The sequence below is a fragment of the Anarhichas minor genome, unplaced genomic scaffold (genome assembly GCF_050575085.1).
Source record: "Anarhichas minor isolate MPS153535 unplaced genomic scaffold, ASM5057508v1 ptg000043l, whole genome shotgun sequence".
NCBI lineage: Eukaryota > Metazoa > Chordata > Actinopteri > Perciformes > Anarhichadidae > Anarhichas > Anarhichas minor.
Window position 1 is genome coordinate 5,740,026 of NW_027466489.1, and position 10,451 is coordinate 5,750,476.

Genomic DNA, 10,451 nt, shown 5'->3' on the forward strand with positions numbered 1-10,451 from the left:
GTGAGCCACTGGTTTTCTAGGAAACAAAAACATATGATGTACAATGTCTGTAAACAGTAACCACTTCACTGCACAATATTTTCAAAATAACACAAAAACATGCCACAATTTTCCAGACAATTCACACAAGACATTTGTAGTGTTTTCACTGGACATACGGTAGAACGTGCATGTTTTCACTTGTACGTACGAGACTGAATGTCAGCAGAAACAGGAGACATTTTTCGCCCCCAGGTGAAACACGACAAGCCTTTCTAATTGTGATGTTTTGCCTGGGTTAACAGGCAAACCTGCCACTGACGTCTTTCACATCACTTGCTGCAGCGTACAGAGGAGCCTCGTCAAAAAAAGCTCATCGTGATCTTTGAAACATTTACTCCGCTGGTAACACTCCAAGGACAGACAGACAGACAGGCTCTGCATACGGAGATCAGCAGGAATCTTAAGACAACATCGAGCTGCTCTTCTCATAAACGATAGTAATCACGGTCACATCACAAAACTGAAAGACCTTATTGTAAGAGACCGGCAACTGCAGAGAATATTCTCTCACATAATTCAAGCTCCTTCATATATGTTTAAAATACTGGCTCTTCGCTTTGAGGGGCTTCAAACTAACAGGAATGCAGTACAGACCATCCACATGGAGCTAATGTATAATCATGTTAATTACAGTGATATGGCATGGAAGCCAATAAAGCCCATGATGAGAGTGCACAACAGTTAAATGAATCATCCAGCATCTACAAAATAGTCCACCCACCTCTAGCCATAACAAAACAAACAAAAAAAAAACTTCACAAGACTCAGTTTTCTGCCTCTGGTTGAGTCTTAAGACACACGTTTTTGAATGTGCAGGTGAAGCAGTTTTCTCAAACTCCAAAGGGAATGTGAGTCTGTAAAAATATCGTAGGCAAGATGAAGAGTAAACATCATCCCTAAAGAAACAGTGTACTAATAAAATAGAAGTAAGTTAAACAGCCGATAAGCAACAACACATAGGGGGGAAAAAAGGTAACTCACATATAAGGTTGGAGATTGTTGGTGATGCCATAACGCAATGCATGAGCCTCTATAATAAATATTAGGAAAAAGGAAAAAATAACACTAGTATCCATGATTCTTCTTCTTGGATCAGTTTTAAAAATTGAATAAATATCTCGTTAACTCATTCATGAGTATTACTCAGGTGAGTATCTCTAACCGGTTTAACCATTAAAAAACGTAACCTAATAAATAACCAAATAAAAAAATCCGAGCGCTTAACTGGGAGAAACTTGAAAAGCGCATAAAGTATCTTCCGCGTGGAAATGATCAGCGCGTTCCAAAAAATGACCTATAGCCATCACATGCGGTGCGTTTTGTCGCTTTCAGCCGGTGTGTGTGACACTGACGGAAACCTGCAGCTCACCGACGCTCCTTCACTGCACATGTTGGACTGGCGGGCACGAAGTCGTGGAGGCTGAGCGCTTTCTGCCTCCCTCCATTGACTTGGTAATGATGGCAGGGGTTTGGGAGGGGGAGGATGGAAAGGATGTCATTTATTATTCAGAGCTTCAGCAGCTTCTGAAACACGCACACTAGACACCCTGGAGTCTACAAAGGGCACTCACACGCGGGGACATCGGAGGTTTCTTTGGGTCCAGATTTTGTTTTGGACGTCGCATCAAACGTTCCTCTTAACAGTGATTTTTAGTGCTCTTCTCTCACTCCTGCATCCTTTACTACAGTCATTTAAAGTGTTTTAAAAACGGACCAACGCAACGCCGATAACAACTTTAGCCTAACTGTAATATTTATACTTACACTATACATTTACTTTTTGCATGCAGATATTCAATCCTTTCAACAATATTGCATTGATCTAGTTCAATGTGCGCGTATTGATGAAAACAAAGCTCGCGGAGCTGAGAAATGAGCGCACATGGAGAGCAATATGTGCGCAAAGGGATCTAGAAAAACGGAGCGATATACTATCACGCGCGGAGCAACAGAGGATGTTTGGGGTTGAGTCTGAAGCAGCTCGTGGTCACTCTGCGGGGCAAACCGCTGATGGTGCGGTCACAGGGTCAGCCGCCAAGACCGACTACTGCTGCTCTCCAAACAAAGGCTTCATTGCGCGCATGTGTGTTCATGACCCTAAAGAGTCCTGGGTCACCGCTTGTACTACCAGCTCCACAGCATGTTGTTTGAATTAGATCGGATGCTCTTAGACATATCAGAACTCATCTGAGATTTGGTGTAACATGTATTGACATGTTACACCAAATCTATTGACATCATGAATGCTAAATAAACATATATATTCAAAGAAAGAAGGAAAATGACTCCCAGAGGAAAAGCTTTTTTGGGAGAACATTCTTAAAGGTTCTGATTGGAAAAGAGCTCAGCTATTACCATATGCATTCTGTATAATATATATATATATATATATATATATATATATATATATATATATATATATATATATATATATAAAAGATATAATAAGATTAAAGAGAAAGCCACATTTTACACATATATAATATATATCCAGACAATTTATATTTTCTCCAGATTTCATAGATTATAACACCTTCAATATCTTTATGGTTACATGGTGGACATTCTTAAACAAATGTGTTTCATTTGTGTTTCATTTGTTTCAAATGTGTTTCATTTGCTGTATTGAAGTTACAGCAAACCTTGGGTTTTATTCTAGTGTAGAAACACTTGGTTTCTTAGACTCTGGGAGTTTACAAAGGCTTCATATGAACGGTTCTTTATCCGGGATGCACTGGAAAAACTATACATTTTAATGTTTACGTTACAATATCAGTTTATCATGTATGCAGTCTGCACATTGATGGATGCAGGAGAAACCCATGAGCACAGTTTGTAGAAATGTGTGGTAATTTACTGACACCTTGTGGTTAAAGTTAAGAACTACATGCTACATCTAGCTAGAGTGACAACCGCTGCACAAATGATGCAACGAAGAAACTTGAACAAATATTAACTTACATGTCCAGAACAACAGGAATTGGGCACAGAACACGCACTTTGCACTGCCTGAACTACAGCCAAGCAAATAAGGCAAATATGCGACGTTATTCAGTCGGCACATGTTGCGTTTTAAACCGGTTGAGTAATTTTAAGACGCTTCCAACGCAAGCTAGTCGCTGCATTGTAGCATGCAGTGGGTAATGACGGGGAGGCTGTGCACACTTGGACAGAGTCACATTATCAGAGACGTGCTCACTCAGATGCCGAGGTTTGTGTCTCGTCGAAACATGTCGTCGTGTCAAACTAAACGGCCGGTTTCCTTACTGGGAACTATGGCGTTCGGTGGACGAGCCGACGCCGAGCAGAGCCTGGACATGGTGAAGACGTTCCTGGACAGGGGACACAACCGGGTGGACACAGCCTTCATGTATATGGATGGAAAGTCGGAGACGATCATAGGGGGCATGAATCTTCCTAAAACAGGTATATCAGAAGCTCCCATATCCGCAACGACTCTGCGCTAACATTAACCGCTCTGCAAAAGTGGACTAACCAAGGTGTTACTGATTATGTGACTGTTGGTTCCCCATCGCCCGGTTGGCACCAGCTTGGAATCACTGCGGTCAAGTCAATAGTTTTTATAGCACCTCAAATATTCAGTTATTATACGTTTTCTCGGTTCAAATGTATGAGTTTTAATTTGAAATATCTCCTAATTAGGACAGTAAAAATGTCTAATATTCAGTATGGGTGGAGTCAACGACGTCCTCAACACATGTATATCAGTCATTGTCTGGACTTATTGAGAAAACTGTTTTTATTACACTTCAAATATCCATTTATTAGATATTTTCTCGATTCAAATGTATGAGTTTTAATTTGAAATATCTCTTAATTGGTACAGTAAAAATGTCTAATATTCAGTATGGGTGGAGTCAACGATGTCCTCAACACATACATGTCAGTCATTGTCTGGAATTATTGAGAAAAATATTTTTGTAGCACCTTAAATATTGTGATATTACCCATTTTTGTCCTGAACATATATGCATTAGTCGTTGTGTGGAATTATTGAGAAAAACATTTTTATAGCACCTTAAACATTTAAAAAATGTGCCATTTGAAGATACAAATTCAGTTCAGAGTTTTTGCTTCGTAAAATATCTTAATTGACCGTCAGTCAGGTATCATTAACTTCCAGCAACCCTCAAATCAAAGAATAAAGACACTTTACGCACAATTTAGGTGTATTTTCCCTTTAACTCAGGAGATGCAGGTAGCATGTTTTATACTTAATGTGAATATAATTCATTTAATCTAATTTCATTATGCAATATGTATACTTTGTTGGCATCTTATTTTGAAAACCGGATGTTCGTCTGTAGAAAACCGGAAGTTTTCACGTTAATCTTTCCGCTAACTTTGCAAAATCTTTCGCTCGCTCCTGTCCTGTGCCGTTTGGTTGCGTTTACCGTAAGTTTCAGCGTATAGGTGCACTACAATTTAAGTGTCTGCTGAGTTGACCACGGAGATCTGAGTGTCTGCTGACTTGACCGCAGTCCTGCAATCATGGGTACCAAAACTGGCCCAGGCTCCCCTTTTACCAGCGACTAACGTTAACGAGCACTGGGCAATGTTTTATGACTTTTTCACGGATAAAACGTTTTAATTTGAGCTTATTGCATTTATAAGGGACCATGTACAATATTTAAGACGCATGTTATCATTTTATTTACTAGAGCAGTGGTGAAAAGTAACTAAGTACATTTACTCAAGTAATGTTACTGTCCTTAAGTACAATTTTGAGGTACTTGTATTTCCATTTCCCACTACTTTTATATTGCATTTTTCACTTCACTGCATTTATCTAATAATTCGAATTACTTTGCCGATTTAGATTATTAATAGAAAATACAATCAACAAGTAAATCAATGATGTAATATTATAGGTTAAGATGCATCTTTACTGATTCCTGGAGTGAGATCCACGATGTACCCAGCAGTTAAAGTATATAAAGTACCTTTATCAGCTGAAACATCACATTGAGTAAGATAAGCTAGTTTTCATCTGCAGTCACTTTCCACAATAAAAAAACACTTCCACACACATCCCGTAAATAAATGACATTTTGCGTTTAATTAATTGTTTCTGTGTAACAGTAAGCATGGCGACCAAGGCCAACCCCTGGGATGGGAAGACGCTGAAGCCGGAGTGTGTGCGCTCTCAGCTGGAAACCTCCCTTCAGAGGCTGCAAACTGATTGTGTGGACCTTTTCTACCTCCATGCCCCGGACCACCAGAACCCAATCCAGGATACCCTTAGGGCCTGCAATGAGCTCCACAAAGAGGCAAAGAGACCAGATACCTCGCTCTCTATGACTTATCATTTCAAACACACTTGATAATGTTTCATGACATTTCTAATTCATTGTGAAACTATCGCCCTCAGGGAAAATTCAAGGAGTTTGGTCTTTCAAACTATGCATCGTGGCAAGTGTCTGAAATTGCCAGCATCTGTAGACACAACAACTGGATTGTTCCCTCTGTGTATCAGGTATTTCCCATCTCAATTTAATCCCCCATGTTATGTTTCTTTCCCCTGAATTTAACTTATTTGACTATTTTCTGTACCCTAACTTAGACTCTTGAAACCTTTCACAGGGGATGTACAATGCCATTACAAGACAGGTAGAGACCGAGTTGCTGCCATGTCTGAGATACTATGGAATGAGGTTCTACGCGTACAATCCTCTAGCAGGTGCATTTCTTCCGTCCTTGCAGTCGCTACTTGAAAAGTAGATACTTATAGTGGAGGATAAATGGTGAAAAGATGAATCCTTGTGATTTTGGCGATCCCCTGAGTTTGACTCTGGCTCCACCATGAGGTTGACAATAGTGGTTTGAGGGAAATGTCTCAACAACTATACTTACTATTGGATTGCAATACGATTTGGTACAGACATCCATGTTGAGGATTAATAGTGATCACTTTGGTGATCCTTTAACTTTTCATCCAGCAACATGTTCCCATACTGACATTAGCGTTTACTGTAGCGTCACTGTGCCTCACAGTCTTCTTTATCGAGTGCATAACTAGTAGAATCCTAGATCATTTTAACTTGAATTCTGACATTACTCCTCTGCAGCTGGCCTTCTGACAGGAAAGTATGATTACCAAGACAAAGATGGTTCCCAGCCTGCAGGACGATTCTTTGGTAACAACTTGGCTTCAGCATACAGGGACAGGTGAACCACCAGCCGTTTGCTTTTGAGATTTTTTTTCCAACCACTCGGTTGTTTGAAGTTGTTGCATGTAAGGGATTTCTGCATGTCTGCGCTCTTGCACATTGTCAACTGATGAAGCACTGAAAGGAATTGTGCCTGTCCTCTCCTCTTCAGATACTGGAAGCAGAGTCACTTTGAGGCAATAGACTTGGTACTGAAGGCCTTGGAGACAGTGTACGGCTCAGAGAAACCCTCGATAACTTCTGCTGCCATGCGCTGGATGTACCACCACTCCCAACTTAAGGTAGTTATTGTGAATTGATCACTGCAGTGGCATGAGATCATGTTTTGGCATCATTTTCCCACAAGGGCGACTGTTGCTCAGTGGTAGAGCAGTGTCATCCTTCAATCAGAGGATCGGCTGTTCGATCCCCGGCTCCGCTAGTCCATGTCGGTGTATCCTTGGGCAAGACACTTAACCCCAAACTGCTCCCGTAGGCTGTCCCTGCAGTGTATGAATGATTAGATAGTCCTGATGGGCATGCTACCTTGCATGGTAGCCCCCTGCCATCAGTGTATGAATGGGTGAATGATGACATGTACTGTTAAAGCGCTTTGAGTGCTCGGAAGACTAGGAAAGTGCTATAAAAGTACAAGTTCATTTACATGAGATTAGGAATTTTATCTGTAGGGTTAAATGTAGATATCTTACTTTGCACAATATTTTTTTTTACTTAAAGGAATTCGACTAATTATGACTAAAATGTTTAGTCATGCAGCAGCATTTAGTCTACATAATTTAAACACTTGTCAGTTCTGTATTAATAATCAGTAGTTAAATAAACTAAGCGTTTTGTGTTCCAACTGCACAAAGCCCACATTATGAGTATTCAACCAACTTACTGGCTAATTGTAGAATTATAAGGAGTCATGATTTGTGAATATTAACCATTTGTTAATATCAAAATCCTGGCTTTTTCATCCGATAGTGCCCGGTTAGTTGTTGTATATGTGACACCCACCAATGTGCTTCCACATGTGAATTGGTGTGTTTTGGGTTATGTAAAGCCAATATGGTTTAGAGTGAGCCTCAACACTACAGTCATGGCTGTATTTGGTGCTTACAGTAGCTGGAAAATGTTATACCATCCAACAGTTTGAAATTAAACTTGTAATTTTTCTCTTTGACAACAACAAATGTCTTCTGTTACAGGGGGATCTTGGTGATGGAGTCATCATTGGCATGTCAAGTATAGAGCAACTTCAGCAAAACCTGGCTGCTGCAGAGGAGGGTCCTCTAGATGAGAGAGCGGTCGCCTCCTTCAACGAGGCCTGGAATCTCGTAGCACACAAGTGTCCAAGCTACATCCGTTAAAGAGCCAAAATCTGCCGGTTCAATCAAATTTCATCCAAGATAATAGAAAAGAAATCTAAGATATTTCCACTTACGTCCTTTTCTAAAATCACACTAGGTTTTATTTTGTATGAATGAATCAATTGGAGACCAGTAAATTATGTCAAAAGCAATTCATTGTTAATGTACAAATGTAAAAATGAAAACTTTGAAGATATCTTTTTCAGGAATAAAACAAACTTTACTGCCTTAATTACTGTTACAATAAAAATTTAACAAATTTTCTCAGAAACGTTTTTTTTTCCACTTAAAATTGGTTTGTTTTGGGTTAATGGCAAAATACTTGCATGCAATACCAACATTAGTATTGGTATACATTATTTTACCAAAACAAGTGGCATCCACGTGATTACTGAACGACTCAGTCCAAAGCTATATTCATGGTGAAGGACAGAAGTTCATGTTTTGGGAGAGAAATGGTACAGAGAAGAGAGATGACAGACTCCAGAGTCAGCGCCGGCAGTCAGGGCGAATGGTTTCCACATCAATGTCCCTCTGCTGTTGAAGGCCGGCAAAAACTACTTCTGCCTTTGCAGATGTTTTCATTCTGCATCTTCTTTGTCGTCTTCCTCTTCATCATCATCCTGCATGGGCTCTACCTCACCATCAATCTTCTCAAACCCGCCTGTTTCTGAGTTCCACATACATTTGATCTGCACCTTGAATTCTGCCATCTCGACGCCAAAGAGTTTCTACGGAGCCAATTTGAGAAGATCAGTCAGACAAATGCAACACAGTTCTGGATGTCACGGGCAAAATGTTTTGTAGTCAAACAGTCCAGAACTCACCAGAATACGAGCCTGCTCAGGAGTGAGCACGTCTCCCTCCTTACAGACTTCATGCTCCTTCAGCAGTGTCACCACGCCTTTAATAACACATGATACAAAATGGGATTATCACATATCCAACTAACTGATACGGACAAAATTATTCCTGTTAAGAGTGCCAATGGTTATTGTTCAGAGAAGAAAGGGGTTGCACTCAAACATGTTTAAAGGATGAGGCTAATACTAGCCAATGCCCGATAAAGCAAATTCCTGTGCTATAGATTTCCATTGTTGTCCAAAACTATTAAAAACATCAGTGAGCCACACTGTTGCAGTGGGGAAGTCAGAACACAAAGAAATTGACTTTTACATTGTTGGTTTTGGTCTTTAAGGGGGATTTGTTGACAAAAGAGATATACAATAATGCCAGTCATAACCTGTTATTTTACCTTTCTTGAGAGCAGTAGGAAGTCCTAGTTTTCTCAACTGGGGCTCCATTGAGTGAGGAAACTGCTCAAGGGGTCCCTCGTCCAGAGTTGTGTTCATCTGTGCAAGGTTGCCTGACCGTGCATAATCCATCTCTTTGAAGTGATCAAAATACCTGTGGATAGAGAACACCACTCAGTTAACTATTTAACAATATTTGGAGAATAACTGAAATTGTAGTGCATTGAGTGAAGCACAACTTACTCTTGCACCTCATCCTTTGTTTTATTAGTGAATAGCACTCCCACTTCCCCTCGTAGATACTTGCTGACCTGCACATTATCAAAAAAAAAAAATCAGTCTTTGCAATAAAATATTACATTTTCTGGCTGATCACCACACTTAAGATCGCACATACCTTGTGCAAATTATCTTTGTATTCGTCTGTTTCTCCTTTACCCAGGGCAACCCCCATTACTTTGTTTTTGCCGAAGAAGAATCTGTGAAAGATGAGAGTTAAGCATCTTTACTAAGACACGTGTTAAATGCATATGAAACAAATTAATAAATGAGCACACAGGTTACCTGCTGTGTTTCCATGCTGTCCGGATGTCTTTCAGTTTGTTATTCCTCATATTGGCTACAGAGAATACGAACAAGTGTCTGTACGTGTCCACACATTTCCGAAACTAAAAACACAAACAGGTGAAGAGTTTAGAGCGAAACATGTCAGCAGCTTCAGCTAACCCTGGTTAGCATAGCACACAGCGGTGGCAGGACACTCACCTCCTCGATTAATTTCTGTTTTGACTCCAGCCCCTTCTTGGCTGTTTTCGTTAACGAAACTGAGGAGAAGATGAGGTGAAAAGCAGTCAATTAGCAATGAGTTTGATTAATATCAGCAAGCAGGTAGCTGTTACAACGCAGCATGTTGCCGTTTCCCCCAGGAGGAGAAGCTAATGTTAGCTTGTTCACTAACTTACGTTACTTTTCAGTTGTCGAGCACACATGTTACATACAATCAACCAGTTAAAAAGCTCAGCCGCTTAACGAGTTTGTCCATATTGTAATTTTACTGTTACTTACTTTTCTTGTCTCTCTTTGACTTCGGCATGGTTTCCTCTCACGATGCTTGAGCAGCAGACGCACACGTGAAGGAGAAGGACCCCAAATGTTTCGGTGTGGTGAAGGCGACCATGTGGTGCCTGACTACAAAAATAAAAGAAGAAGTCAAAATGTATGCTGGTATGCATAAATTAACTACTGCTCCCACAAAATAGCATACGAGTCATGTCTAGGTCATGTTAGCTTCATTTATGTTCCTTATTTCTTTATTTTTAAACTGAGTCAACGCAATGACATGCGAAGGGAGCATTACATCACTCTCAAAAATAAAACTGTCTAAGAGATCCTTGTAAAGTGATGTCAGGTGTATTATGGGTCTGTCTCTATGTCCCCTTTTCCATTTTCATTCTACCAAGATATTTTGTATTAGTATTAGAAATATGTCGCAGATTCACTTGGCAGTCAGGAGTCTCAAGACATGTGCCCCTCTTGCCCTGTGAGTACAGCCTAAGGATTGCACGAAGAGCATCATGAGCATCAAAAAAACTATATAGGCCCACAGTATAATA

At 40.1% G+C, this 10,451-nt stretch overlaps 3 protein-coding genes across 4 annotated transcripts in view; 1 reads left to right on the forward strand and 2 right to left on the reverse strand.

Moving 5' to 3' along the window:
• The window catches only part of megf6b (multiple EGF-like-domains 6b), a 55,868-nt gene extending 54,373 nt beyond the window's left edge, over window positions 1-1,495 (reverse strand). The window contains exon 1 of one of the 2 annotated variants that reach the window (XM_076110448.1): window positions 1,024-1,495. In XM_076110448.1, coding sequence (XP_075966563.1) covers window positions 1,024-1,118 — 95 coding nt within the window. In that variant the 5' untranslated portion in view covers window positions 1,119-1,495. The remainder of the gene's footprint in view (window positions 1-1,023) is intronic. The other variant, XM_076110449.1, reaches the window with a different exon arrangement.
• A 1,499-nt stretch (window positions 1,496-2,994) lies between these two features.
• akr7a3 (aldo-keto reductase family 7, member A3 (aflatoxin aldehyde reductase)) lies at window positions 2,995-7,847 on the forward strand. The gene is made up of 7 exons (XM_076110800.1): window positions 2,995-3,468; window positions 5,146-5,333; window positions 5,435-5,539; window positions 5,647-5,743; window positions 6,132-6,231; window positions 6,385-6,514; window positions 7,424-7,847. Exons 1-7 carry the CDS (start codon window positions 3,174-3,176, stop codon window positions 7,583-7,585), a joined length of 1,077 nt encoding a protein of 358 aa, XP_075966915.1. The 5' UTR covers window positions 2,995-3,173; the 3' UTR covers window positions 7,586-7,847.
• Window positions 7,723-10,003, reverse strand: mrto4 (MRT4 homolog, ribosome maturation factor). Its single transcript, XM_076110801.1, has 8 exons — window positions 9,904-10,003; window positions 9,604-9,662; window positions 9,403-9,506; window positions 9,236-9,317; window positions 9,082-9,149; window positions 8,841-8,992; window positions 8,413-8,489; window positions 7,723-8,316 (listed from the first exon to the last, which is right to left on the reverse strand). The coding sequence occupies exons 1-8, from the start codon at window positions 9,929-9,931 to the stop codon at window positions 8,167-8,169; spliced, it is 720 nt and encodes a 239-aa protein (XP_075966916.1). The 5' UTR covers window positions 9,932-10,003; the 3' UTR covers window positions 7,723-8,166.
• Between the last annotated feature and the right edge of the window lie 448 nt (window positions 10,004-10,451).